The sequence below is a fragment of the Cucurbita pepo genome, chromosome 8 (assembly GCF_057944985.1).
Source record: "Cucurbita pepo subsp. pepo isolate OVF chromosome 8, ASM5794498v1, whole genome shotgun sequence".
In the NCBI taxonomy this organism is placed as follows: Eukaryota; Viridiplantae; Streptophyta; class Magnoliopsida; order Cucurbitales; family Cucurbitaceae; genus Cucurbita; species Cucurbita pepo.
The window spans coordinates 2,097,522-2,116,868 of NC_141805.1; the positions used below are offsets into that span (position 1 = coordinate 2,097,522).

Genomic DNA, 19,347 nt, shown 5'->3' on the forward strand with positions numbered 1-19,347 from the left:
TGTGGAACGAAATGTTCCTTATAAGCGTGCCAGCGAGGACTCTAGTCCCCAAGGAAGGTTGATTGTGAAACCCCACATCGGTTGGAGAGGGGAATGAAACGTGTTTTAAAACTGTAAGACTGACGACGATACGTAACGGGCCAAAGTGGATAATATCAGGTAGCGGTGAGCTAAGTATTGACGTAAATAATTAAAGAATTTGTGCAATCTTTTTGTGTTGGAAAGAGGTGGTTTAGATGAAAAATCAAAGAGAAAGCATAGTTCATCCCAACCATCATCACAGCAATGAATTGTTTTGGTTTGTAAATTTGCATGCAATGTGTGTTTCCTCAATGTCTCTGTATTTCCCAAACTTAATTGAAAGTTGGAATAATACACACACACACAAACTCTCTATCTCTGTTGTCCCTCTCTGCTTTTCTATCTTCTTTTAGCTAATTGGAATGTTTTCTTCAAGAACTGGTTCGCAGCTCGATCATTACGGTGGCACAATACGCGTAAAATGGTGTTCGGATCGGCTCGGTTCCACCGTCCCGTGGTCGGAGGCATAGGTAGCTTTTGTCCAGACCCCACAACTCCTATCCCACTCGTTTCACAAGTCACAACGCTAAAATCCTCCACCAATTGTTCAGTACATTGGTTCATCAATGCTATGACTCCTTCGACCGCATCGGCTTCTCGGTCGACGACATTCTCCGCAATCAATCCCTCTCCACAAGCACAGAACAATTTCTTCAAGCTTTGAAAGTCCTCATGAATCATGTCGTGATCGGAACGATAGTACACCCTCGACACTCCTCCAGCAAGAAGAACCATCGAAAACGCTTCAAAACAGGCTCTCATTACTTCTTTCATTGCCAAGGCTTGTGCTCTATCCGTCACTATGGCACACAATAAGGTCAGGTTGTGCTTTAAGACACGCAAGGCTGGACGAAGTCGCGCATTGGCGACATCGCCTGCATATAACGCGTTGTACAACACTGAACTTGAATCGAGGAATACCATTCGATAAGCAGCTACTTCGGAGACATGAACACAAGCGGATTCAATGGCCGAGTTTGCTAGCTCAAAGTATGAGGATTTTGTTGATGAAAGGGATAGGAGTTTGTGTAAGGAATGTAAGTGAGAGTATATATAATGCAGTGTGTTTAGGCGAATGTATAGCCGCTGAGTGCCACGGCTTGTCAAGGGGCGGGCGTGATGGCCATCAATATGGAGTATCATGTCTTCGCCCACCACGCTGCAAGGGGTAGCTTTCTTCCATAGCTGGATCAACTTGGAGTCTCGGTTACAACGAGTTAGCGGCGGAAGCTGTGGGAGGTAGCTCCGTTTTGAACCACATGATGCCACAAAACTGATGTAATCTTGGAACATTGATTCTAAACCAGAGGCTACATCTTCAACCAGTTCTTCACTCACTCCAATACCAATTTCAAACAATTCCTCCACTGTTTCCTTAGCTAACTTCATTAACTCGACACCCGACTGCGCGTATGGCTCGGTTTTCGACCTCGGGTTCCAACTCTCTGATTCTTTAGCTCTCTTAACACACTCCCTTTGTTTCTTTACCCTCTCATCCACCCATTTCTTCATTAGGTTCATTATGATGGTCTCTACTTCAAAAGGAACCATCTCTTGAACGATCGCCTTCCCGCCGTCGTCGCAGTCGGCGCAATCCTCAACAACCATTTGAACGAGTACCTTCTCTAGCTTTCCTGCTCTATGTAATACACCGATTGTCTCGCTCGTTAACGTCGCCACCCCGGTTAAGTATTGCTTCAACATGCTACCATAGCAGTTATGCAATGTAGCTGCTGCTACTCCCACTGCACTTGGATGCCATTTCTTTAGTATAGGACTGAAGCTTTCCCTCTCTTTTAATGTCAAATCCTCGGTTTCTTTCGCCAACTCGACCAGTGCCTCGCTCGCTTCGCTCACATCGCTCACCTCACTCGCTGCCTCACTCGCTTCTTCCTTAATAAGCTTCCCATTCTCAAGTACCTTCTCAAATGCATTCCTCATCGAACTCCGGATGTAATAATCGACACGATCACCGGACGAGTCGATGACAAGGACATCTCCCTCGTTTTTTCCTGTACCTTCTGTGATAGTGACATCTTCTCCAAGAATCTTGGAAGCTGATAGCGCCAAGGGAAGAAGGTTTTCCACCTGACCAATTGTCCCCTTCTGGAAGTAATCATGGTAATGAAGTAACCTCTTCTCCGCCCAACCCTGCATCGACGATAATACCGACGTCAAAAGCTTAACGTACATCGCTTCTCGATCCGGCTTCTTCGCGTCATTCGCTACTTCTGCTAACATGGCATGAGCTGCACATAGAAGGTCTGGCTCAAGCTGTGCTGTCACAACATACTGTTGGAACAACACCCAAGTAAAACACACATTATGAATCGGCCTTGTGATTCCGAGTGTCGACCATGTTTTCTTCATTAGTTCGAGAAGTTCGTCGACCTCGTCGAGTACTAACGTCTCGTCCCTCGAATCGAAAATGGCTTGAAGAAGAGCAACATAGATATGAATGTTGAGAGGGAAGCCATCAGCCCAATGACATACATCGGTTGGTGTCCCATTGGCACTGCGCCAAGACAATGACACCACAGAATTGCAAAGCGTTCTCATTGTATCAGAGTTCTTCCCTGTGTCAATTGGCTTTGATTCACACCCACGAATGATCTCTCTAAGACGCATTGCAAATGTGTTTGATTTATCAAGTGGAATCGAAGGGTGAAGAAGAAGCCCTGCCTCTAAGATCTTGAGCTGCCGCTTCTGCCATAAATGATACTCATTTGCATCATTGAATTCCGATGGCTTTAAATGGCGTAGAAGCTCCAATGGAAGAATTATGGTCTCTGCTCGTCTTCCCATCTGTTCATATTATGAACAAACCATAAATTTACACATAAAAACCACAAAATTCTACAATGAAATCAGAAATTTACTTGGCCAACAAGAGTCCTCATCAGGGTCTTCCTAAGCCGATTATCACTCTGTTCTGTGACCTTCATTTGATGTCTCATAATCTCCGCCGATGTCATTGGCCGGCGAGGTCTCGGCGACGGCAGAGTATATGAAAAATTTGGGCTCGACCCATTGGAGCTATGGGAGCTAGGAGACGACGGGTTAGAGCCACTACTCCCACCGGACGACATTCTTCTCGATGGTGATCGTTTCAAGATTTTCAACCCAAGTGTACGTTTGATCCGACTAGTCGGCGTCATCACCACCGCATTTGTCTTCGGCCCCGACGGCCCATCTCCATTGCCACCATTTTCAGGATTAGAAGAGGAGTAAAATGCGAGAGCGTTCCGACCTCCAAAGCCCGGCGCGGAGCGGCAAGCCGTGAAGAAGATCTCGTAGGCGGTTTCCCGGACGTCATCACGGTCAATTCCGTCGAGTTTGTTAAATGGCCACACTAGATCGTTCTCGAAAACGTCGACGTGATAGTCCGGCCGGGCGACGGAGAGGAACCCGGAGAGAGACTCACGGCGGACGTTGTGGCTGTACCCCATTTGGGAGGAGGAGGAGTGGAACGATCTCAACTTCTCTCTCTCCTTCTCTCTGTTTTTTTTTTTTTTATTTTTCCTCCTCTGTTTCTTAGATTTCCGGCGGGAGAGAAGTGGAAGATAAGGCACACATTTCTCTTAAAACAGAGCCCTTTTAGGAGAAGACAAGGCACGCATCTCTCTGATTGTTTCTTTATTATTTTCTTTTGGTAGTTATTTGACAGAGGACAGAGAAACAGAGATGTGGCTGATCCTGCCTTGTTCGTCTCACAATTATACGAGGAACAAGGAGATGGGAATTTAACGGCCATTAATTCCTTTTTTCCTCGTACGAGGAAATGGGTCTTTCTAAAAATAACTAAAGGTTTCAGATTTCGATCTATTTTCTGCAAAAGAACCAAAACATTTGATGCTCTGTTCTGTTCTGTTCATCCCTGTCTTGTCTCTGTTTTCTTGTCCTCTGCTTTATTTAATATCAGTCACGTTTCATTAATACCCTCTTCATATTTATGTCTGAATTCCTTTTATCTCATCAATCCATCATATAAGAGGTGACAAAATATAGGAGCTACTTCTCGACCCGAGCCTTAAATGGTATAAAGTTTGCACTTTTGAGATCAAATGTTTGAATCTTCATCCAACGTATTGTCGAACTAAAATAACATAAGTGGAACAATATATGCTCGACCATACATACAGTAGAAGCAATTCTAGCCGACAGAGTTAAGAAAGTAGGAATACCCGCATAAAGGATTCGAAAATTCCTAGCCAAATGGAAGAACTTATAAAAGAAACAAGCTAGGAACGCGTTTAAGACTTGAATTCCATCGCAACCCACATCCCGACAATAGCTAGTTGACAGGGACGTCAACCAATTAAGTAGGAATCTCGTATATGAGGTTTTTAAGCTTCTAGCTAGAGCAACATTGCGGCTAATTATGGGATTTCGAGAAAAGTATAGTTTAAAGACTAATTATGACATTTAAAACTTTAGGGACTAAATTCTAACTTTTTACGAATCGACTAAATTTGTTATTAAACCAAACAAAAACGTTCACGACCTCTCAAGATCTAGAGGTATAAACAATAGTACAACGCTCAACTAATCTGAATATTTGTTATAATAACATCATTATTCGCATCATCGATATGATCTTACAAACTCGAAAACCAAAACAGTACAAGATATCCCCGAACACACATCACCAAACACCGCAAGGAATATCGACATATTAACCCGTCAATCTTCGAGAACTCGTCGTCGTAGTAAGGCAATCAGTATACAGTCAGAAATACCACCAATGACTCTCAGCTTCCTGTCATTATACACATATTTGATGTAATAATCTACATAATTATACAGCTGCAAGAATCATCCTCCTCGTCCCCCGAGTCGCTCACATCGCTGCAAAAACACGCAAAGACACCGAATTCAAAATCGACCCCATCTCGTTAAGCTCATGACATCAAACTAAAGACTTATTTCAACTCATTTTCTAAGCGTTTAAGCACTTAAAAAGTCATTCTAAACGAGCGATTTCACGAAGAACAAGCAAAGAACAGATCATTTCAGCTCATAAGACAGCATAAGACAGCATGACAGACAGCATGACAGACAGCCCATCTTCCCCAAACAACATAAAACATACCAAAAAAAAACCAACATAAAAGGAAACCAATCAAGCTACCTCGGTTGAAACTCCAAAATCTCCGCTAGATTATTACCATTACTATCAGTCCACCGGACTTTCATCCTCGGCTTATTCGATTTCCTCGACATTCCGCCGCGCCGGGGCGGCAATAAAGCATTCGATTCACTGTAATCTTCGCCGTTACCGGAATCCCCAACTTCTCCGGCAGCCACAGAATCCACAGTCTCCTCAACATCCTTAGAATCGCCACCCATAGTTCACCAAAGATCAAAAATCAAACCCAAATTTGAGATTTCTGAACCGAATCATCGCAAAAATCACAAATCCAGAACCGAGTTAGGGCTCATGGGTTCAAGATTTACGAACCCAACAACCCCATCAAAAACCCCTCGATCTAAAATTTGAACCAAACAAAGAAAATAAGGCTTAGAATCGAAAGATTCCCGAGAAAGTGACAGAAAATAAAATCGCCTCCAAACCCCAAAGAGAAAATGGGCGATGGAGCGGTGCGCTGTCGAGATCGGAGAAGGAATTAAAACAACGATACAAGAAGGCGTTTACTTTGCTGTGATTGGTCATTGGTGATGTCGAATAACACTGTGGAAATGGACGGTTGAGATTGGATATCAAAGAAAATGGATGAGTTTTAGGTGGGTCCCGGTGGCGGGTGTTCGTTAAATTCGTTGCTCATAAATTGTCGGTTATCAGAACTTGTCCTTTTTCTATTCCATTTATGTTTTTTTTTTTCAAACATTAATTGATGTCCTCAATGTGAGTTGTTTTCTTGGATCATGACATTTAATTTAGTACTTTTGAATTGGTATTACTTTTATAAAAAATACCCATAATGTCGTAATATTATTATATAAGTGTAATGTATACCGAAAAGTTTATAATATAATTATAATTTAATGTTAATTTCATTAGTCAAACTTGCTTTTATGATAAAGTTTTTAAAATATGAAATTCGATTTATAAATATTATGTATAGTTCGATAAAACCCTCTAGGTATAAATTAAAAATTAATTGTAATATTTAAAATTATAGAGATTAAATTTTAATTTTTCTAAAAATGATATATATTGAAACTTTCTATTTTTTATGACAGTTTTTAATAAAATTTATTCTCTCTAAAATTGTCTCTTTCTTTGTGTGATGTCCCACATTCGTTGGAGAGGAGAACAAACCACCATTTACAAACGTGTGGAAACCTTTTCCTAGCAAACGCGTTTTAAAGCCTTAAGGGGAAGCCCGAAAGGGAAAGCCTAAAAAGGACAATATCTGCTAGTGATGGATCTGGATCGTTACAAATGGTATCAGAGCCAGACACCGGACGATGTGTCAGCCTTCTCGTTGTTCCTCGAAAGGGGGATAGACACGAGGCGGTGTGCCAGTAAGGACGCTGGGCCCCAAAGGTGGGTGGATTTGGGGGCGGTCACACATCGATTAGAGAAGGAAAGAGTGTCGGTGAGGACGCTGGGCCCCGAAGGGGGGTGGATTGTGATGTCCCACATTAGTTAAGGGTGTGGAAACCTTCCTCTAGCAGAAACGTTTTAAAGTCTTGATGGAAACCTTCCCCTAGCAGACGACTTTTAAAGCCTTGAGGGGAAGTTTCGGGAAAGCCCAAAGAGGACAATATCTGAGTCGTTACACTTTCTCTAAAATTTTCCTCTCCAAACAAATTTTAAATTAAATTATCATTTTATTCCTAATTTTAATCCACAAATTTTATAATTAATCCTTCAAAATTATATATATTTTTTTATTAAAATTGATTAAATAATAATAATTTTCTAATCATTTTCCAAAATTTAATGAAAAATTAATAGATGTTAAAAATATCTTAAGAAATTGAACAATAATTTAACCATAAGAAAATTTGGATGTTACAATAAATAAACTTTAATAGAAAATTCTAAACTAAATAAAAAATAAAAATAAAACCATTTAGAAAATTTAAACTAAACCAAAAAATGAGAAAAAAATGAATAATTGAAGTGTGGATTCTGTAATTTTGCAAATTAACAAGGACCATATAGCAAAAATGTAAATTAAAATTCAAGCCACAAGTTTGTGTGGCTCAAAACAAGGCCCCTCAACTCTCTCACAATTACACGAAAATATCCACTTTCGTAGATCATCCAAAACCCTCCGTTACAACTTCCACCATGCTCTCTGAACTCTGATCCTTCCGCCATTTCCATGGCAGCTTCAATTTCTGCATCTCGTCTTCACAAACCTCTTCCCTCCTCCTTCCATGGAGGCTGGGGCTCCTCCATTTGCGGCGAAACCACCGGGATGCTCGCCAAATCGGTCCCGGAAGTGATCCGAGTTGCAAAGCCGGTGAGATTCCGGCCAGTGATGAAGAATGTTAACGAAGGGAAAGGCGTATTTGCGCCTGCCGTTGTTCTTGCTCGAAATATTATCGGAAAGAAGCGTTTCAATCAGTTGAGAGGCAAGGCCATTGCGCTGCACTCACAGGTAAATTAGTCACTTGAACGAACTGTCCTTATGAGTTTAGTGAGAAATGCGTGTTGAGATTTTGGGTTTTGGACAGATTATTACGGAGTTCTGCAAATCTATTGGAGCTGATGCTAAGCAAAGGCAGGGTTTGATTAGGTTAGCCAAGAAGAATGGTGAAAGGTTAGGGTTCCTTGCTTGATTTTATCACACTCTGTTTCTGTAATCATAGATCTGTTTGAGCTTCCATTTGTATATCTATCAAACACAATCTGAAGCATTATGTTTGCATATTCTTGTATATAAAACTCTTATTCATCGCTTTTAAGAAGAATCAAAGGACGATGAATGAAGGAAGGCCTAGAATGTTGATCAATATGATGACTCTATCAGGGATTTTTCTTTTAGAACTACTGCCATATTCATTAGCTTAGAAACCTGTATGGAGTTTATAGACCATGGCAACGATGAACAGTTTAAAATCGTGACGAACTTTTGCTTCTAACAGTGACGACTGTTGTACCCACAAATCAACACATGTCCTTTCACATGTTTTGTTCTCACTCATATGCTTCATACGAAAATTTTTAAGATGTCACCTAACCAAGGATTGCAAATTTGGAGCTCTTATAATTTGGAAAAAGAATGTGCACCTTATTGGCTTATTGGTTTAGGTAGACACTTCAATTCTTTTCAAGTTTTTCTTAAGGATCCTATGCTAAGGACCACTTGGATGTGGTCTCGGTTTATTCGTGTTACTCCTCCTTTACTTAGGCATTACAATACCAATAATGTGCATTTTTCTTCCGAAGTTAAAAAAATGTTTGCTTTTGAGTAAATTCTATATTGGGCGGGCTCTCTTAGAAAACCACGAACCTCCAGTGGTATGATATTGTCCACTCTTATGGAGCCATTGAACAACAATTAGCTCTCGAACAAAGTATACCATATAACCTCTCTTGAGGTCTATGGAGCCCTTGAACAACCTCCCCTTAATCAACACTTTATTCGACACTTGGGTCACTTTTTACTATGCCATCGAGACTCACAATGTCTTTGTTCGACATTTGAGGAATTTAAGGATTCTATTGACGTAGTTTTACTCTTAGTTTCTCCAAAAAGCCTGTACTAACGAAAGATGTATTCCTTATAAATCTATGATCAACCACTTAATTAGCCATGTGATATTCCTCTCTCTATCTTCAATAGGCTAAAAAAAAAAAAAAAAAAAAAAAAAAAAGAAAAAATGAGCAAGAACAAAACATGCTAAAAGAACATGTTCACTACTAGAAACCGGTATGCTAAAAGAATCAAAGGATAAAGAATCAAAGGATGATGAATGAAGGCCAATATGATGACTCTATCAGTGTTTTTTCTTTTAGATCTATTGCCATATTCAACTTAAAATTCTCAAGTCAGACAAAGGACTCAATCCTCAAATGTCGAACAAAGGACTCAATCCTCAAATGTCGAACAAAGGACTCAATCCTCAAATGTCGAACAAAGGACTCAATCCTCAAATGTCGAACAAAGGACTCAATCCTCAAATGTCGAACAAAGGACTCCAATCCTCAAATGTCGAACAAAGGACTCCAATCCTCAAATGTCGAACAAAGGACTCCAAAAAGATAAGGGACTCCAATCCTCAAATGTCGAACAAAGGACTCCAAAAAGATAAGGAGAAAAGGAGTCGAGCTTCAATTAAGGGGAGGCGTACTTTGTTCGGATGAAAAGTCCGCTAATTTAGGGAGTGATCATGGGTTTAGTCCGCTAATTTAGGGAGTGATCATGAGGTTTATAATCAAAGACTAATCTCTCTATTGGTGCGAGGCCTTTTGGGGAAGCCCAAAACAAAGCCATTGGTATGTAAATGAATCGATGCCACATTTAAATGAGAGATGATCTTGAGGAGATGAAACTACTTTTGATTACAACTTCTTTGTTCAACATTTGAACTTCTTTGTTTCTCCAAAAAGCTTGCTACCGATGGATGTGTAAAACTCATGCTCAACTCCTTAATTAGGCAAAACTTTTAGTTTCCCAAAAGGCTTGCTATCAATGATTGTGTAAAACTCGCGCTTTTCGTTTCTTAGATCTTATTTAGGCAAGCAAAATTTTCGTATCTATAAACTTTAAAAAGTAACAATACCGAAATAAACTACAACTTATTCATCAATAATCAAAACATTACATCTCTCTATGATGTCTCTCTCTGTCTCTCCAGCTCAAAATACAATCCTCTAGCCGACGATCGTTCATGGAGAGTCAAGAAGAACAAAAGAAAACAGTTTGAAATCCAAAACCAGGTCGAAATTCCAATGCTCAAGCTACATAATACATTGGATTTGGAAGCTTGAACGTTCTTCTTCCACTTGGAGTTCCCTCAAGGCTGCTGTATTGATCTCCCAATATCCCCCAAATGCAATACCCTCCTTTCACCAATCTCCTTCTCACATCTGACTTATATTTCTCCACATCCTTCTCTTCATCGCTCCTGCAACCAAACAAGCAAACCCATCACACACCAGGCACAGACACAAGATTTGTGATTTGTGGGCTGTGACACTGACCTAAAGAACAGATCGGACCATCCATGGTACCCCTTTTGAACGAGGTTCTCAATGGTGGCTGATCTCAGAGCTTCCCTTCTAGCAGAAATCAAAATGATATCCACTCCTTTTGCTTTCAATAGATTGAAAAACCTCAATGTGTGCCCCAAAACTGGTGCTTTGGCCTCGCTCATCCATGCTTCCAAATCTGTGATATTCAATTTCTTCCCCCTACACTCCATGAATCTCATTCAACAAAATAAACCCTCTAACAGATTCTACAGACCCACAAACATTCTTCAGCAATCAAGAGAACTCAGACATTGCATTAGTCAGAGCACAACAAAAGAAAGTTGATCATATTCATCAATCAGAAAAGATTCAACGGACCCATAAAGATTATTCATCAAAACATTCAAACAAATAAAGGGTATGAAGGAAACGAGAAAAGAAAATTACCCATGTTCATCAATCAGAACAGATTCAACAGACCCACAAGCATTCTTCAGCAAACAAATCGATTCGGTCGATGCATCAATCGAAACACATAACAAAAAAAAAGAATATACGATGAAAAGGAGAAAGAAAAGTTACCCGTATTGAGCTTTCTTGTAATAGGGCACGGTAGAGATGAGGGTATCATCGATATCAAAGATCCAAGCATCAGTGCCGTCGCCCTCAAGGGAGCAGCCCTTGGTAAGGTACACGATACATTCTTCAATCGTCCTCTCGGAATCAACTTTGTACTGAGTGGAGGTAACGTAGTTGCCAATGTAACCAACGCATTCTTCAGGAACAAGCTTGAAGTATCGGACATTGTGGAGCTCGACGTTCAATCTCCAGCTTTCGCAGTAGTTCTTTAGGCTGATTTTGAGCCCATTATTGGTCCTTCGGTTGATAATGTTCCAGTCTGCAGCTGTTAAAGCCATGAAAAGGCAAAAGAAAGTGAAGAGAAGGGGTAGTACAGATTTTGCCATTGCCATTACCATTGAGATTGATTTTAGGTTGTGAAATGGAAGGGATTTCGAAGCGTTTAAGTAGGCATGGAGGGGGAAAGATCCGAAGAGACAGAGTCAATTGAGCAAAAATAAGAACAGTTTTGGACCCTGAATGTAAGGTGTTCTACCACCACAACCGGATTTTCATTTCGTCAACTTGTTCAACATAATGTACCCTCCAAAATTTCAGACGAACGAGTGGATTTACTCAAATTTATTTAATGTTAGTAGTTAAGAATCTGAATTCGACAATTTATATAATCTAATGACCATACATTTTTCAAACAATTTAGTATATTTAAAAGTTCAAATTCTTCGATCAATCAGTTTATGGTTAACATAGAATTGAAATTTCAAATAATTACATCACAACATGATCTTCGGTCTACAAGCTGAAACTCTAAATCTGTCTCGAATCTGAACACAAAAGAGTCAAGGGACAAAACATGGCAACCCTTGATTTTGAAGCCAGCAAAAGTAAGACAAAATACAGTTGCAGATTACCCTATTGTTCACTAGCTCCAATTTGATTTCAACGCCCACACTCTCTTCTCAAGCCTCCCATCAACTGTACCTTGTCGGGGTAAGAACACTTCAAAAATCATGCTTATCACTCAACGTGCAAAGCCTTTTGGATTTGAAGACCACATTCCGCCAAAATCTGGTTGATTTGGACAATAGGAAATAGAACAATCATCTCAATTGAAAGAGTACGATAAATCCAAGAAGGATAGGTAATTCCTGAATTCTTTTTAGAAAACAAGTAATATTTTTAGATCCCAGGCTACATATCTCATTACATTGAAAACTTTCAACACTCATTTTCTAGAGAAATCTTATAAGCTTACAATTTGGTGTCGATTTAACCAAAGCTATCATGTAGAGACCAAATGGAACAGATGTGAGCAAGAAATTTTCACACATCTGTAACGATGGTCTCAGTCAATTTTCCAGACTCGTAACTGTATCAAACCATTCATAAAAGAAATGATACATGACTAAGTCTGGTAGCACCAGATTTCTCGCGAAAACAATTAGTAATCAAAATAAATCCAAATCTGCAATCACCTCTAAAAGAGAGAACAAACAGGAATCAAAAATAAAAATAAAACTCTAGCAGTGGAGCGATAATGGTGGCAGCAATGTACCAACCTTGACCATATCTCCTGCAATTTCAAAATTAGGGCAGAAAATGGAGAAACGCAAAGAAGAAGGTGATAGAAGAGGACGACGGTGAAGGAGAACGAAAGAAATAGGGTTTAACACGATTGAAGGCTCCCATCTGATGAATAGGTTTAGGGTTTTGCCCATATTTATATACAATTTTAGAGGGGATGACGGACGGGCTTGGGCTTTAAGGCCCAAAACTATTGAGGCCCAGTGTACTGTGGGCCATTTTTGGGCCTAATTGTAGTGTTTCTTATTTATTTTCCTAGATTAATCTCTTATTAAATAATTTTTTTTATTTAAAATAATGTAAAAAATATTTTATAAATAAAAAATATAAATATAATGTTACGTTATGATTTTTAAAAAAAAATCTCTTCTCGCTCTTCCTATTCTCAGTTCAAACGAAAATTTCTAGTTCCGAGGACCCGTCAGGAATCCTTTATAATGTATAAAGCTAGGCAGGGACGAGACGGGAGGCCTGTTCAGCTAACAGGGAGAAATCTCTCCTCATTTTATCCCCATTCTCCGTTCAAACGAAAATTTCTATCTCCAAGGACTCGTTTCCGCCAATTAAAAACATAAAAGTCAACAAATTTTCCCGTTCAAGACACGAAATTGAATGTCAACTTCAAAATCAAAGTCAAAACATGTCCCGACAATGAAGAACAAACTCAGCAAAGCTTTGAACTTTTTTATATTCATACCTCTAATCTAAACAACTCATTCAGTCGCCATGTCAAAAGCTTGTAGAGATCAAAAAATGGAACAAGCTAGCTAAGCTAAGCTAAGGAAGTTTTCCTTCCACATTCACACAAATTACAAATCACCTATTCTAATTTTCATCAATCTTCTTCTTATTTTAGCTCCTGTACATTTCTCGTTTTCAGACCCGGACTTCGCGAATGGATCATCGCCACCGCAATCGAGAAAGATTGCAGACATGACAGTTTCCGTTCAAAATGAACAAAGTACAACCCGTCGCGGATGTTCACCATCCTCAACGCTGGACGATCCTTCTCTAAACCCTGAAATATGTCATAATCATCACGAATCTAACTAAATTACTAGAATGATTCAGAGGTCAGAGGTCGAAATCTCTAAGAGGGAGAGTGTGTGTGTATATACCTTAGCATGTACGTTGAATGCCCGACACTCGTGCGTGTCTGTTCGTCGCGAAGTATCTTCACTGACGCCTTCAAGTACTGTTAGAGGACATCCAATGTCCCAACCGCCACAATCACAGAGTCCACCCGACCTCCATCGTTCCTTGAGGGTGGAAGGACCGCAGTTCCTTGTTCTAGGCCCGCCATGAAGACCAGCAGGGATAAGAACATCCATGCTCGTCGAACATTTACCGATATTTCGTGCACAACAGTCAGCCTGCACTGTGGTTGCTGTTGAATCGGGTGTTTGTTCGGCCTTGGCCTGTTTGAGAAACTTTAAACCCCAACCTCCACGTCTACTGCCTCGATCTTCCGGGATATGGTCTCTCACAACAATGGTACACAGCTCAAAATTGGGGGGAACGTCACGAGCACAAATTAAGTCGTCGACGCTGTTGAATTTATCCGAGTTTACGACGCCTGATCTGTTGAAACTGGGCATGTTTCTTAGTTTAAATGAGTTACTTGTCCTAAATACTTCAGTCACCTTTCTAGGGAAGACCTTATTCCTCTTGTGAGTATTGTTAGAAGAATCCATCTCCAAGTCGGAATTTTCAAGAACACCGAACAACACGAATTCAGTATCTGCAGTTTTCGAATTATTCGAACAGACGCTATAAGACGTCGACACCGTCATTTTACCAACGATAAAGGGTCTGCTATCTCTAACCTCGTGATCCTTTAGTCCATTCTTTGCGGAATGGAACAAATAAACGTAGCTCCAAGCCTGATCGTCTGATGAGGCGACCTTCGACGAGCTAGCTACATAGATTTCCTTCTCGTTGTCCACCGAGAAGACGAAGTGAAGATTTCCTTCCTTCCATGTGAACTGAAGCATTCCCTGACAAAGCTGTGTGGAAGCCGAACCCGAAGAAGACTGGTCGGAACATATAAAACTCGTGCTCGGAATAGGGAAAACCCTCTCGTTCGCTGTGTTAGATTCATCTTGATGACTTTCATTTTCTAGCTTCTTCAACGAAGATATATCGACGCCACCGAGAGAGTCCACAAATTCGCTGCCTGGGAAGCCTTTGATATCATTCAAGTCCATTCTTACGATTTTCGACGTGCCATCTGTGATACCGAGTTGTTGCAATAAAGGGCTCTTCAATATGTTGATCATGCTCTTACTTCCCATAATTGAACCAACAAACGACAGTTTGCTCGAGGTTACATCCTCGTTGCCATCCACGCTTGTTGACGAGCATGCAATAACAAACTTTTCCAAATCACCCATCGCTCTCGTTCTTAATCTAGTCGTATCAGTCAAAGCATCAGTCTTCACCGAGCTCAAGTTTATAGATGCATTACATCGTGCAGCCTTCGATGCACTGATCTGTATCGATTCCAAGCATCGTCGTAGATATTTCTCATCTGTTGTCAGCATATACTTCGGAACGTTATAGTCTAACCCTATCTTACTGTTAAGAAACGAATCGTGAACATAACTCTTACTGATTCGGTATTGCTTCAACTTCAAATATAATGCATGAGGCAGCATTACCCTCTTATTCAACCCTCTCGATATCGACTTCGACAGACCCAATTCACCATTTTCCAACAACTCATCCTTGTTCCTGTCACCGAAAGAACCAATTTCACTTCGTCGATCAGTCCGAGCGTTGATAGACGACTTTGGTTCCATATTCAATTCTCCAGTAAAGTAAGGATCATGAATGGCTCAAAAATCCCTCTGTTCAAATCACATCTTTCTTAAGGCCTAACACAAAAATTGAAAGAAATCTCATCAGATCCAGTAAACAACCATTTCGTCTTCCCTCTCGTCCTCCATAATCAATCATTTCAAGGATTGACTGTTTAAATTTGAAGATGAAACCTGTTCTAAATCTCCTAAATCAAGAACTTACACAGAGGGCTTGAACTGGGTAAGAACAAAGGCAATCTAGAGCCAAATGATTGAAAAATACATGAAGAATCAAGCTAAAAAACTCCATGAAGCTTAACAATGGCTTCCGATTGTTTCCAGAAGATGGGATAAACTCAAGCAAATAACGAAGAACAAGGAAAAATAGGGCAAAAGATTCAGTGTTTCTATAACCCCACAAGAGAAAGTATAGATTTAAAGGCTAAACATGATTAAGAGAGATAAACCCACAAGCCACAAAGTGTATACAGAAAGTAGCCTCAATAAACAAGTACAAAAGGAAAAGAGTAGCACAATCATAACAATAACAACAGCAATAAACAAAGCATTTCCTCAAGAAATGGATCCAAGGAGAACCAAAACATCAATCCAGCTCAAACCAATCAAAGAATCAGAAAGAAACAGAGAAACCCACAAGAGAAATCACCTTAATCTCCTCGAAATCCTCCAAACATTGAAGTTCTAGGAGCTTCAAATCAATGTTTTAAACAGAACCAAGTTCGCAGAGGATAGGATTTATGGCCCTAAAACTGCCAAATCGTTTACATTCCTGTAGAACAACACAGCCGTTTCGAATAAAAAATGGAAGGCACGTTCTGAGTTTCAAGGTCAATGAACAAAAATGGCGGTGTTTAAAGGTCCCACAGCCATGGCTGGAGCGAATTCTTTCGCATTCAGAGCGACCCAGGTTCAGAATCGGCTAATTTGGAGAGGGAATGAAAATGATGATAAAAGAGAAGAAAAAATTGGGGGATCGTGAGCTGGTGCGCATATGAGCCCACTATGTCAAGTGGAGCCCACTGCCCGAATTGCTTTTCTAGAACAGAGGATTTGAGAAAGAACAATTTCTTTTTAATTATGTAATTAATATATGTTAATTTTAAATTTTTATTTTTATTATTAAAATTGTTTTCAATAATTTTGAAAAATTCAAAGCTTGAAACGATTCTCCAATATTCAAATAGTTTCTCACAGAACATTCCTCGATTTTTTTATTTCTGAAATATTTTAGTGTTTTTTTTTTTTTTTCAAACTAATTAAAATATGTATTTTTTTTAATTTATTAAATTTTAAAAGGACAAACGAATAATTTGACTAAGTTACGGTCAACCAGCCAATTGGTGACGGTCTTTTAAATCACAGTCCGTGAGTTTAGCCTCCGTGAAAGTACGGATTTTTTTTTTTTTTTTTTTTTTTTTTTTTTTTGGAAAAATTAACTTTTAAAAAATAAATTAATAGCTTTTATTGTATTTAAAAATTAAATACTTAATATTAATGTTCTTATTATCGGTCGAGAAAATTCAAGATTAATCGAAGAAATGCATGTAGTTTTAAGATAGTCGTAATAACTGATTAGGGTTTTATGCGAGCATACCTTAGAGATAGAGATGTTCCTCTTGCTCTTATTCAAGGATTCAGTTAGGGTTTTTTTAGGGGAGCTCGTGCATATTAGTGTCTATGCAATGTGTATCGATATCATATTGAGTTGTGATCGACCTTTTTTTATTTTACTCGAACTAGTGCAAGCTAGAGGTGTACGCGGGTTGAGTTGGGTTGAAAAAATCTTTTGAACTAATTCAAAATTCCAGGTGGGTCAATTGGCGGCCCGAACAATTCAATTAAAGTTCATAACTAATTCACAAGTTACAATATATCACTAACACGAGTTACAAACGTTAAATATTCTTAATATTCGTAATAATCCTATTATTTGGTTGGTGGAGTTGACCTACCCAACAAAATGTCAACTCAGCCCAACGTTTTATGATTTGGGTTGAGTAGTTTGAGTTGGTCGAGTTCTCCAGTCATTTAAACACCCTAGTGCAAACTTGGTTAATACTAGATCGAGCTCTTGGGTTCATTGGACTTGACCACGACCAACTCGAACAACCTTAACTCAATGATGTGCTTATCTATGCGTTCCAGCTTTATGATACCAATTTCTTTTATAATTATTTTCGCCCATTACAATCTACCGTACGCAATAAATATGATATATAATTCAACAATTGGTCTATTTTAAAACTAAATTAGTAATTATTAATGCAATTATATGTCACTCTTATTTATTTATATTATTGAAATTGGTGAATTAATATGGTGTGTGACAACCACATTATTTGGTGGACTCGTGAAATAAATTAAGTTATTTAAATATGCTCACATGTAGTCTATATATCGAGCTATACCCAAACTCTATTTCATACATTATTTCATCTATATAATATTTTATACATTTAAATTTTTAATATCATTAAATTAAATATCATCTTCAATAATTATATTTATTTTCATACAAATATATTTTTTTAATTGATTTTTTTTTATATTTAAAATTTTGGCCAAATTTTGAGAAACAAATAATTTTTTTTTAATTTTTATTTACTAGACAATAAATCAAAGAAAATCTTATTTATAAACTTTAAAATATTAATTTAATTGGTGTATTTTTTATTTATTTATTAATAACGAACATTAATATATTTTCAAATAACCACTTTAATCGTTAATTATGTACTAAAGTCGCATATTGGGCTACAGTTATGTACCAATCACGTCATTTATAAATGAAATAGTGATATAACAATAATATAGTTTAAATAAATTGGAGGATGTTTTAGAAATTAAAAAAATTGAAATAATATATAATTGCACGGACATTTAATATAATCAACCTATTACATCAATTTTTGCCATCCACATATTACGTGATTATTTATAATATAATCGGTCTATTCTTTTGTTTGCAAAAAAAAAAAAAAATACGTGTATTGTTGTTTGATATCAAAATTATATTATTATAGTTAAAATAAAAAAAAATTATACTCATAAAGTCGATTCATATAATTAGAGATACCTCCATTTTTTCAAAACCTACTTCTCGACCAGAGTCATAATAATTATTTTTTTAATAAATAATTATATCTTTAAAAGCCGTGTCTATAGTTAATTAAATTATACCCTATAATTATTAAAATTAAATAAAAATAAAATATTAATAATTTTTATTTAAATTTTGGAAATTTTTGGCAAAAGGGCATTTATTTCATAAAGCCGGCCCGACCCGACCGGCTTTGATTGGTTGAATAAGACAGTTTTTTTGGTTGGATGATGGGCGTTGAAAGATCAAAAGGGTTTTGTTGTTTTGGGTCGGATTAGACATAAACATGTAGGCATCAATCAAGCCCATGTGTTTGAAAATTTGAAGCTAAGTCTTCCTCTTTATAACCATACCTAACTTCTTCACATGCCTTGTCTTTTTCAACTAACTTTCTCTCTCGAGTTCGTTAATTGGAGTCAGGGTATCTGAGATTGAATCGTTTGTTCGTCTTCACTCGAATTAATCTTTTCATTCTATGTTACCTCGTAAAAGAGTGAAATCAGGTTCAGGTTGAGTCTTTCCTTCCTACCTCGGTCAAGAAGGTTCAGCTTCAGTATAGGTTACGGAGCGAAAGTGGCTCGACTGTAAAGGAGAGGAGTGAGGTCTCATTAAGGAGAAAGATCCATGAAAGAAGGTTCCTGTTCACACGCTCATTCTTCTTTCGGCTTTGTTTACTGTTCGTGTTTGAAGAGTCAAGATCAAGAATAGTTCAACCAACCCGAGTTCAATAAATGGCCTAAAAAATAGGGAATATCGTCAAAGGTTCCAGAGGGCGCGAAGCCAACATCCTTTCAATCAGTTCGTTAATTGGAGTCGGGGTATCTGAGATTGAATCGTTTGTTTCTTGTTTAAGTTCTTATCTTCACAAGCTCATTATTTGGGACTTGGGTATCTAAGATTTGAGCGTTTGGTTCTCGTTTCAGTTTTTATCTCCACAACCTCGTTATTTAAGATTCAGGTATTTGAGATTGAATCATTTGTTTACTGTTTTGGTTAATTCCCATGACTTTGTTAGATATTGTCGTCGTGAGCTAGGTTTGATTTATTCATTAATTTGAATAAAG

At 38.4% G+C, this 19,347-nt stretch overlaps 5 protein-coding genes across 8 annotated transcripts; 1 reads left to right on the forward strand and 4 right to left on the reverse strand.

Moving 5' to 3' along the window:
• Positions 1-177: 177 nt before the first annotated feature.
• On the reverse strand, positions 178-3,657 carry LOC111800063 (protein unc-13 homolog). Its single transcript, XM_023683643.2, has 2 exons — positions 2,961-3,657; positions 178-2,886 (listed from the first exon to the last, which is right to left on the reverse strand). The coding sequence occupies exons 1-2, from the start codon at positions 3,528-3,530 to the stop codon at positions 421-423; spliced, it is 3,036 nt and encodes a 1,011-aa protein (XP_023539411.2). The 5' UTR covers positions 3,531-3,657; the 3' UTR covers positions 178-420.
• Positions 3,658-4,533: 876 nt separating this feature from the next.
• Positions 4,534-5,633, reverse strand: LOC147791362 (uncharacterized). The gene is made up of 2 exons (XM_087126062.1): positions 5,213-5,633; positions 4,534-4,929 (listed from the first exon to the last, which is right to left on the reverse strand). Exons 1-2 carry the CDS (start codon positions 5,428-5,430, stop codon positions 4,872-4,874), a joined length of 276 nt encoding a protein of 91 aa, XP_086982188.1. The 5' UTR covers positions 5,431-5,633; the 3' UTR covers positions 4,534-4,871.
• A 1,633-nt stretch (positions 5,634-7,266) lies between these two features.
• Positions 7,267-9,576, forward strand: LOC111799789 (protein PROTON GRADIENT REGULATION 5, chloroplastic). 2 transcript variants are annotated; one of them, XM_087126403.1, is made up of 4 exons: positions 7,267-7,658; positions 7,735-7,820; positions 9,057-9,169; positions 9,271-9,576. In XM_087126403.1, the coding sequence occupies exons 1-4, from the start codon at positions 7,380-7,382 to the stop codon at positions 9,414-9,416; spliced, it is 624 nt and encodes a 207-aa protein (XP_086982529.1). In that variant the 5' UTR covers positions 7,267-7,379; the 3' UTR covers positions 9,417-9,576. The 2 variants fall into 2 exon arrangements, with proteins under 2 accessions (XP_086982529.1, XP_023539035.1); XM_023683267.2 differs by lacking the exons at positions 9,057-9,169; positions 9,271-9,576 and having other exon boundaries at positions 7,273-7,658; positions 7,735-8,013.
• Positions 9,577-9,783: 207 nt separating this feature from the next.
• On the reverse strand, positions 9,784-12,465 carry LOC111799726 (acid phosphatase 1). Of its 3 annotated transcripts, none has more exons than XM_087126402.1 (4): positions 12,337-12,465; positions 10,781-11,845; positions 10,208-10,417; positions 9,784-10,131 (listed from the first exon to the last, which is right to left on the reverse strand). In XM_087126402.1, the coding sequence occupies exons 2-4, from the start codon at positions 11,173-11,175 to the stop codon at positions 9,960-9,962; spliced, it is 777 nt and encodes a 258-aa protein (XP_086982528.1). In that variant the 5' UTR covers positions 11,176-11,845; positions 12,337-12,465; the 3' UTR covers positions 9,784-9,959. The 3 variants fall into 3 exon arrangements, with proteins under 3 accessions (XP_086982528.1, XP_023538945.2, XP_023538943.2); XM_023683177.2 differs by having other exon boundaries at positions 12,253-12,465; XM_023683175.2 differs by lacking the exon at positions 12,337-12,465 and having other exon boundaries at positions 10,781-12,330.
• A 560-nt stretch (positions 12,466-13,025) lies between these two features.
• Positions 13,026-16,142, reverse strand: LOC111801188 (uncharacterized). Its single transcript, XM_023685191.2, has 3 exons — positions 15,830-16,142; positions 13,480-15,237; positions 13,026-13,379 (listed from the first exon to the last, which is right to left on the reverse strand). Exons 2-3 carry the CDS (start codon positions 15,160-15,162, stop codon positions 13,209-13,211), a joined length of 1,854 nt encoding a protein of 617 aa, XP_023540959.2. The 5' UTR covers positions 15,163-15,237; positions 15,830-16,142; the 3' UTR covers positions 13,026-13,208.
• Positions 16,143-19,347: the final 3,205 nt, after the last annotated feature.

Bases quoted from the DNA above. Each gene is read 5' to 3' on its own strand.
- LOC111800063 (XM_023683643.2), bottom strand. From the start codon at position 3,530: ATGGGGTACAGCCACAACGTCCGCCGTGAGTCTCTCTCCGGGTTCCTC. The intron at 2,887-2,960 runs GTAAATTTCTGA...TAATATGAACAG, and splicing joins TGAGGACTCTTGTTGGCCAA to ATGGGAAGACGAGCAGAGAC.
- LOC147791362 (XM_087126062.1), bottom strand. From the start codon at position 5,430: ATGGGTGGCGATTCTAAGGATGTTGAGGAGACTGTGGATTCTGTGGCT. The intron at 4,930-5,212 runs GTAGCTTGATTG...GTGTTTTTGCAG, and splicing joins ATTTTGGAGTTTCAACCGAG to CGATGTGAGCGACTCGGGGG.
- LOC111799789 (XM_087126403.1), top strand. From the start codon at position 7,380: ATGGCAGCTTCAATTTCTGCATCTCGTCTTCACAAACCTCTTCCCTCC. The intron at 7,659-7,734 runs GTAAATTAGTCA...GGTTTTGGACAG, and splicing joins CCATTGCGCTGCACTCACAG to ATTATTACGGAGTTCTGCAA. The intron at 7,821-9,056 runs GTTAGGGTTCCT...TTCTCAAGTCAG, and splicing joins GCCAAGAAGAATGGTGAAAG to ACAAAGGACTCAATCCTCAA.
- LOC111799726 (XM_087126402.1), bottom strand. From the start codon at position 11,175: ATGGTAATGGCAATGGCAAAATCTGTACTACCCCTTCTCTTCACTTTC. The intron at 10,418-10,780 runs GTAACTTTTCTT...CATGGAGTGTAG, and splicing joins TACAAGAAAGCTCAATACGG to GGGGAAGAAATTGAATATCA. The intron at 10,132-10,207 runs GTCAGTGTCACA...GTTTGGTTGCAG, and splicing joins TGGTCCGATCTGTTCTTTAG to GAGCGATGAAGAGAAGGATG.
- LOC111801188 (XM_023685191.2), bottom strand. From the start codon at position 15,162: ATGGAACCAAAGTCGTCTATCAACGCTCGGACTGATCGACGAAGTGAA. The intron at 13,380-13,479 runs GTATATACACAC...GACATATTTCAG, and splicing joins CATTCAACGTACATGCTAAG to GGTTTAGAGAAGGATCGTCC.